We start from the raw sequence: 18,884 nt of genomic DNA on the forward strand, positions 1-18,884 counted from the left end.
TTTATATAGACCAGTGACTAGGATTGTTGAATTACTGTCATAAACATAGCTTCCATTGTCACTGAGATTTATTAAAATTGGATTACATTACCATGTAAAGAGTATAACTTAACATTCTCTGTATTTCACATCTCTGAAATTGTTGACAGATCTGGTAAAACAGGAGGTTTTCTGCCTTGCAACCATGCTTTCTCGGAAGCTATCATTTCATCCACTTTCTCCATCAATTCTTCATCTGGTCTTTTATCTTAAAATATTTACATATTGCCTGCAACATCTGTAGCATCTAAACCTTCTGTTGTTGGTTTTAAGCATGTGCATGTTATAATTCATTATTAATAATTTAATACTATGATCCACATATACAGAACAAATTTATTGTTAGAAGGGGTCCTAAACAATTAACAATTTGGTGTTACAAGAAACTGACCCCAAAAGTTGATGTGAAAGACAAAGAAACTGACTGGTGAAGTTTACAAGGGATCTATATATTGAAGATTCTAAAGAAATCTCACAGTAACTTAAAGAAGCAATGATCCAGGGTTATACTTCTTCAAAGTTCAGATTCAGGGATGGATTCGGGTTTGAGCTTGGGCTCGTGGGTGGTGTTGATTAGGATAATATTTTGTATGAATATTGACAAGACTAATCATGATCACAATAGAACAAAAATATCAATCATAGGGTGAAAAGATCAAGGACAATGCATAAATGGAGGCTATAAAATCAAGGCTCCATCAGTGGCTCTCATTGGGAACATATGCTCCTTGTGGGCATAATGAGATTCCAGCTATCTCTAAAGGAGCAGACCGAGCATCTATGCTTAACATGATGCAAGGTGAAATTGGGTGGCCCCCGGCCCCCCAAAAATGAATAGTGTATATTTCCTCTATCAAACACCCGGTTTTGATCATGTAACACTTTGGATCTCCTGCATATGGTATCATATCGTTCCTTAGTACAATCTGCTCATTTAGCAAATTTCAAAAGACAACCATGACATGACATGTGCCTTTCTTTCATCTCCTTAGTTTGCTGCCTATGTCTCAAACCAGTGTTAGGTGTACCATACTTATTGATAAATAGTTAAATACTTATTGCCACTACTTCATCATTGCAAAGTTTGGTATCTATCTCATGTTTATCTTTTGAGAAATCATCAAGCGCATTGTAGTCCTTGCTCAATGGAAGATCCCTATGCATTTGATCAGCCCTACAAATAGCAAGATTAAGTTCTTCCGCTTGGGTGTCCCCTTGCACACAATCTCGGGCCCATACTCAGAATGCATATCCATTCTGCAATAAGATTTTGAAGATGATCCACATTTAAAAGATGTCACTTCACATATATCAAGGGTATGATCGGATGAGCAATCATAAGTATTGTCATTAAATCTATCTTCCCCATCATGCTTGGCTGATTCCATCTCATCTTTACATGATTGAAACAACTCCTGCTCATGGGATGAACTAGTGCATGTCTCACTATCTGAATACACTTCATGAGTATCATCAACTTTGAAATTAGGCCTGTTATCTTCATCATGATGCTAATGGACTTGATTGCATAGAAAATCCTCTTCAAATAATGGATTAGAGAACATAGAGAACTCAGACATATCTTTATCTGCTTCCCCTTCAAACAATGGATTTGTGAACATAGAGTATTCAGGCATACCCTCATGAGAGCTTTCATCCAGAACATTAGATGTTTGATCAACAAGACTAACATCTTCATTGACATTATCTTCTGAAACTTCTTGTTCATACACCGTATGCATTTCTATTTTGTCTCCACAATTTGATTCATGGGAATTATCGTCTCTTTCATCCATCCCCTGAAAATATGTTGATCCATCAACTTGCCCGCCATGGTGAATTGAGAGAAAATTTGGACTGTTTTTCTTAATATTCTGATATTCCATATCTAGCAAATCTGAAATTTCGTCCACACTGAGAGAATCATCCTCTTCATTTCTACATTTGCTATCACATGTTGTCATACAAATATCATCATGGGCAGATTCTTCTTCAGCCAGATCCAAACTTTCTTCTGCATTCAGTTCATTATCCATAAGTTTGAGAAAGATAAGGAACTGATGATCATACAAGAGACCTAGTTCTCGCATTTTGTTGAGAAGACCAGAGGATGGAGGTCTGATTTCGAAAGGTATTTCTTGATGGACATTGAATATCCTCATGAATAATCGTACTACAGATTCGCCTTCTTGTTTTTTTACGTTCAAAAATGCATCCAAAGGATATATGTAACTTAGATCTTCTTCATCATCACCGAGATTGGCATCAAGCACAAGGCCTTGTTCAATCCGCTCATAAGCCTCCTCTTCTTTGTCTTCATCATCTTCATCTAAATTATGAAAAAGAAGTTTCAAGTCAGGGTAGTTTGGCAAGATTCCCAACTCACAAAAATTTCTTATGAATTCCTTGCGTGGAGGCATGATGTCTGCAAGCACTTCCAGAAAGATATTCACCATCTTTATGAACAAATGTGATGTGGATTCACCTTCATAGCTTTCCAAATTGAAAAATGCATCTAAGGGATTGTATGTGTGCTTCCTCCATGGTGTAACATAGATCCCCTTCCTGTTCATAATACATATTCTCTATAGTATATGGTCAAATCATTTCCTTTTGAGTCCTCTCCCTTAGCAGAGCTACCAACTGAAAATTGTGTTGAATAGAGTCATCACCACCTCTTTTGAGGAATGTATTGATTTATTGATCTTATGAGTTCTTTCTTCCAGTCGAGTACGCTTCCAATCAAACCGATAGAATTGCTTTCTAATTCTGGTCTATGAAATCTAAAATTCTGGGTAACTTCACAATACTTATTGTGAGCAACTCTCCCCAATAGAGTCGCCAATTTGTTGGTTCCAAAACCACACATTGAAATCCTACAAGTCTTGCCAGCTCGATTACTGGGATTCCAACCAATAAAGGGCCAACGTGATGGAATTGATCAATACAATCCAAATCCCCTTCGCTTTTGGCTTTGCAAAACCAAGGCGGGTGTACCTAATCTTGGACAAATAGCTAAAATCTAGGGACATTTGTAGCAGATAACTTGATTATGAATACAACGAAAGTTTTCCGAAATGGCAAGACATTTAAAAAACTTCCAACTAACACAAAAATTTGTGAAAAGCATTCAAATCACATTAACTTCACAACTTCAATAATAAAATTCGGAATGTAAATACCTCAAACTTGTATGTTCTGAAACAATACCAAATATAATTACTTGAGAATGAAATGTTTTTTAAAATAAGAATGCGTGTGAATCATTATAATAAATTAATATACTATTTCTCAAAGGAGATATATGAAATAATTGCCAGCATATAGATTATGAAACACAAGCAATATAAAGACTAGTGTCAAGAATTAGAAGGGCAATAGAGTCAATATTATAAGTTTATGATGTACAACTTTATAAAATTCAATGCACTTTGACTATAAACAATTTTAATTATCAAGACGTGACAGATCAAATATATATGCAATTTTAAACCAATCTAGATTATGCTTTAACTCCTAAGGAGACAAACTAGAGACGAATTAAATATTTCACTATATCAATGATAATCGAGTTTAAAATACTATAATTGATCCAATCCACTTATCTGATATTAAAATTGATTACATAACTTTGAATATTTATAAAGAACTCAACTATATAATATTTTGACTCTAAAGCTTTGTGCAAATAAATAGAATAAATATCCTTACTATTTATGCAAGAAACAGAAATACAATGAAGACACTCATTACTGATGCTCAATCCACTCCAGTCCAATTCCAAAATCGCATATAAAAATTTTGCTCAATGATCCAGTATTCCACAAGCTTAGTTCAAAATTCCAATCTTTGCCAAACGAAAAATAGTATAACAAGAGTGCTTATAAAATCTGAGTATGTAAATTTTTTTATGGAATATATATGAATTGTCTAGTTTGATTTACATCTCCTATATTTATAAAGGATGGAGAGACATTTCCTCAACCATTCTAACCTTTTGAAATGAACGATCAATGGCCTTGGTTAATGACATGACAATAATTAATAATTAACTTATTATATTCGATAGTTTACCACCCGCTATCAAACTTAGCAGTGGTGGTTTGAGTTCAGATGATGTCGTATCCCTTATTCAGAATTTAGTGTAGGGTAAATGGATTCTAGTATTTTGGATGCACCCAAATAACCATATCCAGATGCCATCATTATGCGTGTATAATGGCTTGTTTGTATTGCACAAATATTTGTTGCTTCTGATGGCATGGGTGCTTCAACATTGTCTCTATAATATTTTCTTTTGTTTGCTTTTACTCTCAGGTCTGCCTAACCAAAATCAAAATCATCATTTAGCCCATTCTCGCTCCATGTACGTGCCTGCAATAAGTTTAAAGAAGTGTTAGAGAAGAACGAAAAGCAACAAAAGTATATGCTCCAAGTTCAAGCGGTTGTGGGAAGTTAACATCCTCCATCAGGCACGATAATGAAATTCCTCAAAACCGTCCAACAAGATGTCGTATCCAAGGCATCGTCTTTACACGTACTTCGTAGATATTTCTCAAACATCTGTAAGTGATGTTTATACTCATTAATTCAACGCATAAGGCTATCGTGACTCGGAGCATATAAATCTTGCAGAGGACAATACAAGTTTGACTACCATATTTGTCTTTTTCCTCCGAAAAATGAATTGCCCTACTATTGATCTATGTATACATATTTCTTGCCAATTCCAAGAAAACATAATACAGTAATTAACATGAATATACCATTTTAGGATCTATCTAGTAGAATATATCTAGTCCTTGTAGTGCCAAAAACATTACAAACATTTATTAACCCTCCAATAGTACTTGGTAGTATTATGTGCATCAATTTCTTGGTATTTGACAGAAGCATCCTGTCCTTGGTTGCAGGTCATGCTACTTATCAATATAGGAGTTTGATTCTGCAAATCGTGTGTGAGCATCTTTCGAGATCTATAAAATTACAGAAACTGATTTTCCATAGTCTATGGAAACTTTTCAAATGGCATAACAACTCTCAATTGCTATGGTTCTCAATGTCAACCAATGAAGTCTTCAATTCTCTTGAAACATGTGATTCATTGTTTATTGAGTGGACATAATTTGCAAAAATTAAGGGCTCCATTCAACCTAATAGAAGCCAAACTCCCAAATCATGATCCTTCATAGGCAAGTCTATTGGATGCAAAACAGGAGAAATCCTTGTTGCTCATCAAAGACTACATCATGATTGTATAGGAGACGAGATGTCTTAGGGTCTATCAAGCAGTAGGCTTTCTGAAGAATACTGTATCCGACAAGCATGAGTTTCTGACGTGTTGGGACTCAAAATTGCAAGCGTGTTTTGAGTACCATTTTGGAAACTTTTCTATATAAGCCCCTATAAATGCTTTTTGTGCCTCTGTGTCGGATTGCAATTTTGAGTCATAGGAAATGTTTCAAGTGCTTATTGCCTTTCATTTAGCACTTTTATACAACTTCATTAATTTGAAGTTTCGAGTCATTTGGTGAGGTGTCATTTTGACCACTTGTCATAATCTGCATTTTTGCTCAAGTGTCAAACAGTGTTCGGAAGCCTAGTTTGCATTTGAATATCTAGCACTCAGATAAATTTCATGACTTGCCACTTTGGGAGTGTTTAGTATGAATATCATAGAACCTATGTTTCAAATTTCAAGTAGTTTTGATGTGATGTGATAGGGTTTTGAGTTCCTCAAAGTTGGTCATTTATCTTTGTCATGATTTTGCATTTTGCGCATTAATCCGGGAAGCCATGTTTGACAGTAAATATTTTATGACCCGTTGAGTAGTTTGAAGAAATGGTCATACCAATGCAGTCATAAATGACATCTTATGTTTGCAATTTGAAGTTCTGATGAATCCATTTGATAAGTTTTCCAAGCCGGTTCCATTTGCATTTTCTCAGAACTGCCTAATTGTCTTTTATGACAGTTAACCAGTATCCCACTTTGACTGATCATAACTTTGACCCAGTTGACCCTATTGAGGAAATTCTTTTTCCCACTGTATTTTAGGGGTCAGAGACATGCTATGTTTCCAATTTGAGCTTGCGACGTATCTGTTTGACCAATTTTCAAACGCGATTCCAAATACAATTTCTAAGGTTTTATTGATGTTCAGATTCGCAGATTGATTAGGAGGCTTGTTTGGGATGTTATAATTTTGAAACCATGATAGATGAAGCCAAACGGATTTCACAATTGTGTTGCACTCTGAAAACTCTTTAATTGTGCTAATTTGCAAATTTTATGAATCCGCCTACACACTTTCCCAAGTCCAGATGCAAAAATCTTTGTTTTAACCAGTTGCCCAATTCTGCAAATCTAAGTAGCCAACTTTGCACAATTGCCAAATACATTTGTTTTGACATCGTGAGCCCAAAATGTGACCATATACTCCCCTAGTGAAAGTGTACCAATGCCCTAGGTTTCAAGTCCACAAGTGGTCATTTGACCAATTCTCCGAGTCAAAACCTGATGCAACTTTCTATTTCTGACATGTTTGTAGGATCAGTTTTGAAGGAAGCAACTTTTTCGGTCAATATCTTTTGAGTAAAAAATCTTCATGAGACGAAAATTTGCAAACTAATAATGTGGACCAGGGAAAATGAATGCAAAGTTTCATGGTCTGGTTGTTTGATTTTGTTAGTTTTTAAAACTAACTAAGAGGCCTTCTGACACAAAAGGTCCCAGTTTGCAGAGAGGGTGAAAATGCTTTTCAAGTGATCAACTGGTCCAACTGTCATGGGAGGTTGTTCAGAGCATTTTGAAAAGTCAGGTATTTGAAATGCAAAATCTTTTTTAGCCAGACCCACATTGGAGCTCGATTGAATTCATCAAGTTGATAGGACATGGTGGGGTTTGAGGATGTTTAAAAGATGTAATGATTCAGATCATTATAACATATCACATAAAGCACAAGTCACCATTCCAAATCAAAGGAATGTATGGTATTATAATGATACACTTTGGAATAGATAAAAGAGGAGTATTCAACGTTGATTAAGTGAAGTAAATGCAAATTTGCAAAAGGGTGTGCAGGATTATACACAGTGAAATATAGAGGATGAAATTGAAACATATCTTGAGGTTCACACATGGTGAGATCCTTTTCAGCATGTCTCATCCTGTGAAGTTAATGTCTAAAACATTTCTTATACAACTATGTGTTTTGAGCTTTTCACCATTGGATGGAGTTGGCCATCATATTTTCCTCTTATCATGGTAACGTTCTCATTTTTTTAATCCTCCTAATCTGCTCTTAAAAAACAATAACAACAAATTGAGTTATAATTTACCAAGCATCATAGGAAGGCCATAGTCTCCATTATGGCTTGCACTTTAACCAAGCCGCAAACAAATCTAGTTAGCTTTCATCCTTGGATATTGTAGTGAGAATCCCATTGAAAGTTTGAGTTGGGCACTTTCTTTATCGGAGGCGATATCTTATTTGGAGGATTTCTCTCCTAATAGGATAAACAATTAGGAGAAGCATAAACAGGAAAGGAAAGCAATAAATCTGTAGACGCCGATGGACCCTTGGAACCCAGTAGTAATAAATTGACCACTGCAAGTGCAAATTCAAGCACTGTCTTATGTTTTAGTTGATTTCCTTAAGCACAAAATACATGCAAGGCTCAGGAAAAGAAAATTTCCATGTTAAAATATAATGTTACTCATCGCTTCAATCCCATAGCATAGAGAGCTTTGACCAGCAGATCAGGTTTACGTTGGCAATTTTAACCTCAGGGCTCTAAGTGTACCAGTATACCCAATCGAAGTGCTTGTAGATGTTAACATGTTTTGCGATTTGGACCGTCTAGCAATGACCTTTAGGTGTGAATGGAGGAGATGTTGCATCTTTGCAAGGTCAAGTTGTTTGTATATACAACATTAGAGACTGTAGGAGGGACTTGTTCGCGTGTATTGTTTCTGATATTTCTCACTTCATGTTTATCACCATCAAATGTGGTACAGATGTCGTTTGTTTTTATGATCAAAGACAACAATCTTTGGCTACGCAACATCAAACATGGTCATGTACTGGAGGAAGCAAGGAGATATTACCATGCGGACTTGTGAAGATGCAAATATCAAAGACGGATGGTGAAATGTTGTTTTTACCCTTAAATGGGATATATGCAGAGTGTTATTCTCAAATGCACAGGTCAAAGTGGAGATGGTGTTGGAAAAACTGTGCCTATTACGGAACTTATCAGCAATGTTGCTAAAGACCCGATTAGTGAGGGAGTTTTCAATTCTTAGAGGGAAAAGATAAGTGTTTTCACTTGCCGCGATGGAAGTTCACAAAGACATCGTTATGTGCAGAAGAAAAGTGCTCACGCAAGATGACAAATGGGGATGCTAGATTACTATACTAAACTCATTTCGAGTTCCTATGATGTGTTTCCATCAGAGAATCCATTGATATATACAGGGAAATCACTTTGTCCATGTTTACAGTTTAACATGCCACAGTTTGTGATAGTTCTCCATGTTTACAGTTTAACATGCCATCTATTCTCAAAATTCTCTCTCTGTATGAACAGCAAGTAATGAAGTCATATTGATAAGTTCTGGTCTATTTTGTGTTTTCAGGAGTTACTTCAGACATCTGGACGTATTTACTTCAAAGAGAAGAATACAAAACATTAATGAAAATAGTTTCATTTTGATTCTTGTCTCCTATCTCTAAGTCCTGCAATATTTTGTTACTTGTGGATAAATAACCCAGATCTCAATTACAACTTGTTTAGGGTTGTATGTCTTACTATGTTTTATTGTTAACTGTAATAGGGTTACAAGCCTTATGAAAGGATTTTGATAAGTAGAAGATCCAGAATGAAGGTTGATGTCTAATTTACAAAGTAATTGGATAGATCTGAAGGATCTTGATGTATGTTGTAGTTTGTGTAACACCCAAAGGATAGGCATTGATCTCAACTAGGAGATTATATAATTTTGTTGTTTCATATCTGGGTTACGCTGAAATCAAATCAAATATCAAAATCATTTTCCCTTTTATATTGTAGAGCTGAAAGGATAACCCTCACCTAGCTTGTAAATGCATTGAGTTTAACATGCCACAGTTTGGAGCGATGTCATTGAAAGGAGGACATTGAACATACGATGAATTTCCTCAGGACTAAAAAGGGTCATTCTCAAATCTAATAGATACATTGGCGTAAGAAATGGGAATGCATAAAGAGCATTTAGTTTGGTCAAATCGCAACACACCATTCCTATTATAACCATACTCACAGTTAAGAGCCTCCACTTTCGAGTTCTTCCTTGCCTTCTTACGAGACAAATGGACTTTGAAGACCCAACATGGAAGCGATGCAAATCCTTATCTAAAATGTGACCAATGCTAGGAGCTGCCATAAATGAATTATTTTCCCAACTTGATCACGCAAATCGGTAACATAAAAGAAATCAATTATCCACCTCCACTATATTTGTCAAGGGTCCTGTGTAATGTTTTGAACACACCATAGAATGGTGTTGCATATCCAATGTGCAAAGTATTGGCAAGGAATACAACATGGGCTTTGTCCCACATTTCCCATGTTGAGGGGTTTTATAGTATTTTTATACCCAAATGTGCAATAAGTGAGTGTCTAAAATACCAAGGTCTTTTAAGACACAAGGCTCACACGTGTGGGGCCAACTTTGACGCTTAGGTAATCACGAAGTAAATTTTGAACACCTGTGCGCACGTGAAAGGACAAATAGCTTGGACTCTCACAAAGAATGGAAATATGCCACGTGGAGCATGCCGGGGGTGAGTGTGTGATCCCACAGCTAGGTGCGCAATTCGCAGGTGAGGTCGCGATGCTGTGACACGGTTTGTCAAAACATCAATGGCCTATCGCGCAGTTAAGAATAAATGATGGCGAAGTTTCAATGTGTGTAGTGCATGACATCGTAAGGCAAACAGGCAATTAGCAAATAGAGGTCCCAAGGTCACGACTAACTAGTATCGGTCAATCGCAACTTCTCAATTAATGAGCAATTGAGTTGAAGGGCTACGAGGCTGTGATTCCAACATGAGTGCAACTTCCATCTTTCAAGTGGGTCCCATCGAGCATGTCGCAAAGCTGCGTGGTTGCGACATGTGGCAAAGGTAATGGCCACATGGCAATTAGCCAATCAAAGAGTGACTCATGGCACCCACATGGCAGTTAGCCAGGTCTGATTTCAAATTGGAGAGAAAAATCTAAAAGTTTAGAAAGCAAAATATTATAACATTGTTTTTCATGTCATGAGCACACATTCACATGAAAAGGATTTTTAAATCAAAAGTAGGCCCCACATTTATTTTTATAAATCAGTCATTCCGGAACTTTATAATAAATGAAATATTTTTAACCTTTAAAATGGCATGTTCATCCTCTAGAGCCTGCAACTTCAAATGAGCGTCCAAGGAGTCATTTTTGTCCAAATATGCAAGTATTATATGTCACCAGTAAGGTCTCAGAATGAGGTTTCCATTTTTGCAGTCAGAATGTGTGCAGGTATACCCAGGAAAAAGTTATTCTCAGATTTGTAAAACAGGGACCTTCTCAAATAAATTATCTTGTTTTTGCCATGGAAGGATTTTGATAAGTAGATGATTCAGAATGAAGACTAATGTCTAATTTACAAAGTAAATGGATAGATCTGAAGGATCTTGATGTATGTTGCAGTTTGTGTAACACTCAATGGATAGGGCACTAATCTCAACTAGGAGATTGTAATTTTTTTGTTTCATATCTGGGTTATGCTGAAATCAAATCAAATATCAAAATCATTTTCCCTTTTATGTTGTAGAGCTAAAAGGATAACCCTCATTTAGCTTGTGAATGCATAAGTTTTGTAACTTGGTATTGCATACCTTTGTTGTTGCATAAGTATAGAAGAATTGGAACTTTTATCTGCTTTGTCCAAATTCAAATTTATGTTTTGCACTGGTGTCATAAGTGAATCTAAGGTCTACCCGCCTAGGTTTTGAAGAGTTTGATGAGTTGTGTAGCCTTATAGTTGGCCCAAGTCCTGTTCATGTGCATCCATCATAGGAAGTATCAACCCTTAGATGCATTTTGCTTCAACTTCTTGGTAATTATGATCACTGTTTAATCAAAAGCAAACATGACGCTTGGCATCCAACTTAGTGCATGACACATCAAGGATCCAAACAAAAGCAAGAGAGCCAAAAACTTCACATGACTAATTTTGGGTTTACGACTTGACCAAGCCTCTTTCGAAGTCTTACCTTTGACAAACACTGTGGGTGACCGATTCTAAAAATAAACTGCATTGTTAACTGCTTCTGCCCAAAACTTCTTTGGAACATTTCTTTGTTCGAGCATGGATCGAACCATCTCGGTGATTATGCTATTCCAACATTCAACTACATTGTTCTACTGTGATATGTGGAGTTTGATTAACTAGCGCTTGATGCCACGAGTATCACAGATGCTAGAGAATTCATTATAACAAAATTCCCCCCCCCCCCATTGTCTAGACTCTAACCTAAGAGCAGTAATAGATTTCTCAAACTCTTTTTTAACTAAAGATTTAAGCCTCTGAAATAGAGTAAATGCTTCCAATTTCTTTTCAAGAAAATATACCCAAATTTTTTTACTGAAATCATCAACAAGTAGCAGAAAATGCCAAGACAAAAGAGCAGGAGAAGTGGTCATAGGACTGCAGATTTTGGCATGAACAAGTTGAAGTACCTGAGAAGCTCACCATGAATCGCCACTAGTGAAAGGTGTGCGATGTTGCTTCTCAGCCTAGGATGCATCACAAACTCCAAGTTACTGAGTCTAAATCTCTGGCAATCGAAGGACAAGCTCTTCCCGAGCAAGCTAAGAGAGATGGTGCACATTTAAGTGCCCATATCATCAATGCCAAAGTGTGTTAACTAGAAGACCGCCGAGCAGCCATAGCTAAATCCTGAGAATCACCAAAGTCAGTAAGTCTGAAAAGACCATGATCCTCAAGACCCAATGCAACAATAGCCTGAGTCACCCTATCAGTAATGGTGCACTGATGTGAACTGAAGGTGACATCCAATTATGGAGAGTGTCACAGCAACTGACTGACTGAGAGTAGATTTAGTTCCATCCCTGGAACGTAGTACACATCGAAAAAAATGAGATCACTCCCAGCAAACTAAATCTGAATGTTACCTTTGCCGACAACGGTGTACTCTTCCCCTCCACCAAAAATAATAGTTTGAAAAAGGTTGGTAGTCAATGAACCAATCTCTATGGTCGATGAAATGATGAGAGGCACCTGAACCAAAGTACAAGGCAAACGACTTCATATGATTTGCAAGTGTTTTAGCCATGCAAGCGTAAAAGGCAGATTCTGTCTGTTCAGTGTGTCACGATATTCAAAGATGATTAGCATCATTTGTTTCCATGTGCCATAATTGTAACTGTTGAACTTATGATTTCCCTTGAGCAAAATATTAGTCAAAGATGCCATAGCACATTTTTTAGTGAAAAAAAATGAAAATCTGTAGAGGCACGTATTTCGAGGCAAAAAATGGAAGACCCAAAAAACATGAAGAGGTATCCAAAAAAGAGCTCAAAAACCCCAGAATGAATATGTTGTCAAATTCTAGATATGCTGGCTTGAAAATCGAGGCACCCAAAAAATGGATGACAACACAATTGAGCTCTCGCAAACCCCACCAAATTTTATTTTATTTTTAAATGATCTAGTACGGAAAATTAGGGTTTCGAACAAAAACAGTCTGGGCTGAAAAAAGCTTCAAATTAATTGCAATTTTGCAGAAAAAACAGCAGATTTTGGGCGCAACGCCTTCAAATAGGCAAAAACGACCATAAAACAAGCAAAAATGGTCGGTTTTGCAAAACAAATAACCACGAACAGACTGCAAAAAAAGGCATAAAACTGGGCGCAATTCCACCAAAAAATTACAGAGAATAATTGCAAAAAAATGGTAGTAAGTTGCAGACATAAAAAGCCTTAGACAAAGCAGGTATCACAAAAAATAATTTCGAAAAAATATTGCTATGATAATTTTGAACAAGAAATTATAATTTTTTTTAAAAATTCAAAGAATTGGCTTTGATACCATATTACGAAGTAATTGGTAAATATTTTCTTGATATTAACAATGATCAAGAGATCGATATATACAAAAGTACAAACAATATTTCCTTAGGAAACAATCTTAAAGAACAGAAACATTCTATTCTATATACAAAAAACTAAATATTAGAAGCATTCTAATATTTACAGGAGATTACAATAGATAACCATTAAATAATAAATAATGATAATAGAAACCATCTATTATCATATTAATACCATCTTGCAAAGATTCCATGTAATGATATTACACCGCATGATAAATGTCTGAAAGAGGCTACAAATGAGGCTTCGACGAGCCTTCAAAAATATGCACAAAATAAGGCAGCAAAAAGGATATTTGAGGCCATGGTAGCACCAATAGGGACTTTTACTTCTACAAGATCACAAACAAATGGAAAGGCTTTTGCCTCTATTGGACCTTGGATACAAGGATCGAGGATCAGACTTTTGTTTTCCACATAACACTCCTCATGCTCAACCCGACTTGCTAGGCACTGCATGGAACAAACAGATGCACGAGAAGACAAAGGTGGCAATTGCAAGATTTTGGATCCACAATGACCCTTAAATGCTTTATGTAATATGTATTGGCACCAAGTGGTAACTTTGATTTCTTTGTCTGGCAAGGGGTTCAAGCCCCCAACTCCTTATGAGGTGGGTGGGTCGTTGTTAGATGGTGAGGTAAAAAAAATTTACCAGCTTGTGGAAGAGCAAAGAAAAGTTTGGGAATAAAAAGGCTGCACTATTATATCCGATGGGTGGATAGAGGGCAGGAATAGGACACTCATCAATCTTATAGTTTCTTCAGGGGGATAGTTGGTATTTCTAAAATCAATTGATGCCTCTGATCAAGTTACAAATGCAGAAAATTTGTGCAACATGTTGGATGAGGTGGTAATGTAAGTGGGAGGGGCTAATGTCATCTACATTGTGACTGATTATGTAGTTATGTATGTGGCAGCTGATAGACTTTTGATGGAGAGGCATTTCACATTATTTTGGAGCCGTTATGGTGCTCATTGTCTTGACTTGCTCCTTGAGGACCTAGGGAAACTAAGTTGAGTGGAGAAGGTGGTGGAAGATGGAAGGAATATTGTGACGTACATCTACAATCACACATAGGTCTTGAGGTTTATGAGAAAACACACTAGTGGTAAGGATCTTTTCACACATTTGCTAATAATTTTCTAAACTTGCAAAAAAACATATTTGAGACATTGTTAGAGCTTAGGCGCATGTTTCTAGATAAGAAATGGTTTGAGTCCCTTATACCAAGAAGCCTAGAGCAGAGAAGGTTGTGAAGATTTTGTTTGATGCTAGATTTGAAACGCTAATGGAGATCCTCAACGTAAGTTTTCAAGTCTTCATTAATAATTTATTATTTAATTTTGAAATAATTCCATTTGCTGATCTTTGTATAATTTTTTATGTCCCCGAGTGTCGAAACCATTGCTGAAGGTTTTACAAATTGTGGATGGCGAACCCCATGGGGTTTTATATAAGGCCATGGATAGGGCCAAAGAGGCCATTCAACATTTGTATAAGTCAAATGAGACCAAATATGGACCCATATGGAACATAACTGATCGTAAGTGGAACAACTCCACCAACATATTCATGTAGTTGCCTACTACTTGAACCCCAAGTTTCATTTCTCCAACACTTTTAGAGCCAATGCAAAGGTTCAAATTGACTTGGACACATGTATTCAAAGATTGGTTGTTGATTTCGACCTGCGGGACCTCATACTTGATGAGTTGCAGAGCTACAAGAGGGAAGAGGGGTCATTGTTTTCTTCTCCTAATTGCAAACCGAGGAGATACAACTTGCAGCTAGATAAAAGGAACATGTGTTTAATTTTATCATACCATTTATTTTGCTCATGAGATTTATTGGAAGCTTTACCACATCATAAATTGTTTTTTTAATCCTTGCAGATCTATGGTGGGAAGATTATGGCGCCACAACGCCTAATCTTCAAAGGCTTGCCATTCGAATTTTATCACAGCCTTGTAGTGCTTTTGGCTGCAAGAGAAATTGGAGTACTTTTGGGAGCATGCACACAAAGAAATGCAATAAGTTGACTCAAGAGCGCTTGAATGACTTGGTGTATGTGAGGTACAACCTTCACTTGTATGAAAAGAAGATGGAAGGGCAAGCTTCATATGAAGCACTTGACTTGGATAACATTGATCCTTATTCAGTAGATTGGATTGCTCCTCTTGATGGGGAAGGATGCAAATGTGCATGTGGGATATCCTTTATTGACAAATGAGCAGCTAGATGAGTTTAGCATGGAAGCAGATGACTGGGATGCGAATGTGGCAGCACGTGAGGAGGAACATCAGCTTGGTCATCCATCAAATACTTTTGTTGAGCCTGAGGCACCTGTTGAGAGTGTTGCGACAGCATCTACTTCAACACAACCCACCTAGCAGCAGAGATCTCTTTTGAGTTTTACTCGTAGACGCAATTTATAATAGCTACTTGTAGTTTTCATTGATACTAAAACTTGAACTTAATATGCATTCAGAAGTTGTAGTTTCATGGAGTTTGACTTATATATGTATTGAACTCATTTATATTCAAATGTTGTACTTATTTCTTGGTATATGATTCTATCACTATGTTAATCTATTAAATTTTAGTTGCTATGAATTACTGCTTAACTCAAAACTTTGATTAATATATGGTGAATATTTCAAATCATTATGTTCTACAAATTTGGTGTGTATGTATGCATTTTTAAGAATATTTTAAAAAATTGTATATTTTCAAATGTTTGATAAAAGTGTCAATTAATTGCCGAATTTTTCACCGAGTTTTTGTCGATTCCAAGATTTTCAAAAAAAAATTGGCCAGACGAGATATTGCTGAAACCAAAATTTTCAACTATGAAAAATATAACTGATGTACTTCTCACTAGAGATTACAAAACCTTCACTTTTACATGAATTGGGTGCATGGAAAATTCACTGGACAATTTCCACATGCATAGACACAACGCCTATACAGATGTACCTGTCCAAACTACAATAACTCATCAATCTATACTAAGATCTCTATTAACATGCCAATGATCTTAATCTTGTGAGCATTGTTTAAAACAGAAGCATAAAATTTAAATCGCTGATCAGTACAATAACCAAAAATATTTTTCTTACTCAGATGCATAGAGACAGATAATTAATTATGGAACTTGTGAACAAAAATGTTGCAGTTTTATATGAATATTAAAAGAAATAAAACAAAACGAAGACAATATATGCACTACCAAATTAAACTTAAAATTACTCCCGACTGAAATTAAAAAATGCAACTGTGATTGAATAGGAACTTGATCCATAATCACCAAGGTATAAATCTGACTCCTTACTGAGTCTCACTTCTGACATCTTATGACACTTTACTTGCTCTCATTATTTAATATAAACTATCCCTAATATTTACATCCATCTTCAACTCCTCCTTACAGAAAGATATGAGGTGAAAATAGAATCCATATTAGTTTTGCTTTTATCAGTTCTTTAATTAAGTCAATTAAATTATTAAAAGTTTCAAAACACCATTCTGCAATCTAAACACTTTCACATCTATTGGATTCAATTGACAATGTAGAAAGGATCACACACCTGCATGCCAAACAATCATGGAGTGTAACTTTGACCGGCTCTACTTGAGTGGTGTCTAATTTTGAGGGCAATCTCTCTTGCATCTGCATCGAAACATCCAAAACAAGATCAATCATCAAATAAACTCAAGAAAGTGAAATAGGTTTCTCATAAAAATGCTGGAGTATTAGACAAAATGCAAAGAACCTGGGTTTGGTACAGCTAGGTATGGCCAAACTATATATATTGTTTTACAAGTATTTTAAGATGACTATAATTACATAAGTTGTACAAAATTACAAATAGAACATGGCTGATAATTTTAAAAATCAGATGCTAAAGATAAAATCAAATCAGTTTGAATACTTTGACATATAGCAATACCCAGTGGTTATTATGTGTTCCCATGCCAGGTGGTTAATTTAGGTTTTCTAATTTTCTCTTTCTCCATTAAGAAGTGATAATTGAGAGCATTTAGTACCCAGGTAAGACCCGGCCTGTGGAACTACCCCAAGGTACCTGTACAAAATTAAAACCCAGTAACATAGAGAAAAAAACAAATCTTTGATACAGAAACTGAATAAAATAAACCATATAGCATTGGGCAACACAAAACATCCTTGTTACCAATATGTTTTTTTCAAAATACTGCAACCCACCCAGCATCCTATGAATACTGATGTGGTAGCTTTTGCTCCGAAATCTCCATCCATGCTTCAAAAAGTGTCAAAGGAGTTTACTGCAGGTTGTTTCCAAGGTTTGCTGCATCTATGGCACTGATTCTTAGTCTCTGATCATTTTTTCTCAAAACATGTCCTTTCTTTTGCTCATTTCTTGAGCCTGTGATCATTGTTTTCATTCTTCTACCACTTGCAGCACCTCTTCTAGCCAATCACTCACTGCTGCCTTTCGCAGCCTCTCTCAGCTATTCTGTGCACTTGAGCTTCAAAAACAGCCTGAGTTTTTGCTTTTCTCAGCTGTTTCTTTCATTGCAAACATTTTCTTCTGCTACCCGTGTTTGAAAAAAAGACCATTCTTTTGGTCTTTTTCCACCATTTTTTGCTCAAAATCTTGAGTACTGGGAGGGGTGAATCAGTACATGCAAACTTCTACAAACTTTCACTACTGACCTTTATGATTGAATTGCTAACTTCCAACTTACTAAACATATAACCCATATCAGCAAATAAAGCATAATACAATCAATTCACCACATATATGAGACACATAACACAATGATTTTGGTCTCACGGAAAACCTTCTTAAGAAGGTAAAAACTGTGGTGGGGATGGTACCCACAAATCTTCATTACTCGAGTAAATGAGTTTAGCCAGTTAAGACCATCCAATTACCCTTTCTGGGGGTTCACCCTATTGGGAGCGACTTTGTACCTTATAATATGTACTATTAGATCTGCAAAGATCTACCTTAGTAAAGGATTTACAAAACTCTGTTGAGTGTCTACCCAATTAGGAGATTTACAGCTTTGAACCTATTAGGGTCCATCCGATCTTAGGGATTTACCGGTTGAAACTGTTAGGTAACAACTAAATCTTTGATCTATATATGGCACTCTTCTAGATGTCTTTTAGGTGTCTTTTCATGACTACATTGAACACATGGAGAAACTATCAGAAGAATCTGAAAAGAGGTATTTAGCAACTGATAGAGAAAAATAAAAAGCTGAAAGAAAAAGTCAAAAACCTCAAAATAGAATTGGAAAGCCAGACAGTCAGAATGCATGAAGCTCTGGAAAGGGAGAGAGTTTTAAAGATGCTAGGAAACTTGTTGAAGATGGCAAATGGAATGTTGAAAATGCACTGCATGAGAAAGATAAACAACTCTTTACTATATCACAGGAGAATGTTGCCATGCATGAATACCTTCATGCAAAAACAATGGAAAATCAAGAGATTGTAGCTATGAGTTTGAAGCTCAAAGAGGAAAACAAGAAATTAAAGAACAAACTGCAGAAAGATAAGGATGTAAATGAAAAGCTGAAAAAATACAGTGAGAGTCTGCAAAAGCTGGATGAACAATTGAAGAACCAGAGAAAGCCCAATGATACAGCTGGCCTT

At 36.2% G+C, this 18,884-nt stretch overlaps 1 protein-coding gene across 2 annotated transcripts in view; it reads right to left on the reverse strand.

The window, feature by feature from the left end:
- NAR1 (ferredoxin hydrogenase) overlaps positions 1-18,884 on the reverse strand; it is a 125,305-nt gene that overhangs the window by 71,740 nt on the left and 34,681 nt on the right. For both annotated transcript variants that reach the window (XM_089801610.1, XM_089801609.1), the window contains exon 4: positions 16,828-16,910. In XM_089801610.1, the coding sequence (XP_089657736.1) occupies positions 16,828-16,910 (83 nt within the window). The remainder of the gene's footprint in view (positions 1-16,827; positions 16,911-18,884) is intronic.

This window comes from Cupressus sempervirens, chromosome 9, assembly GCF_028749045.1.
Source record: "Cupressus sempervirens isolate cs-2001-9-10 chromosome 9, ASM2874904v1, whole genome shotgun sequence".
Taxonomy (NCBI): domain Eukaryota; kingdom Viridiplantae; phylum Streptophyta; class Pinopsida; order Cupressales; family Cupressaceae; genus Cupressus; species Cupressus sempervirens.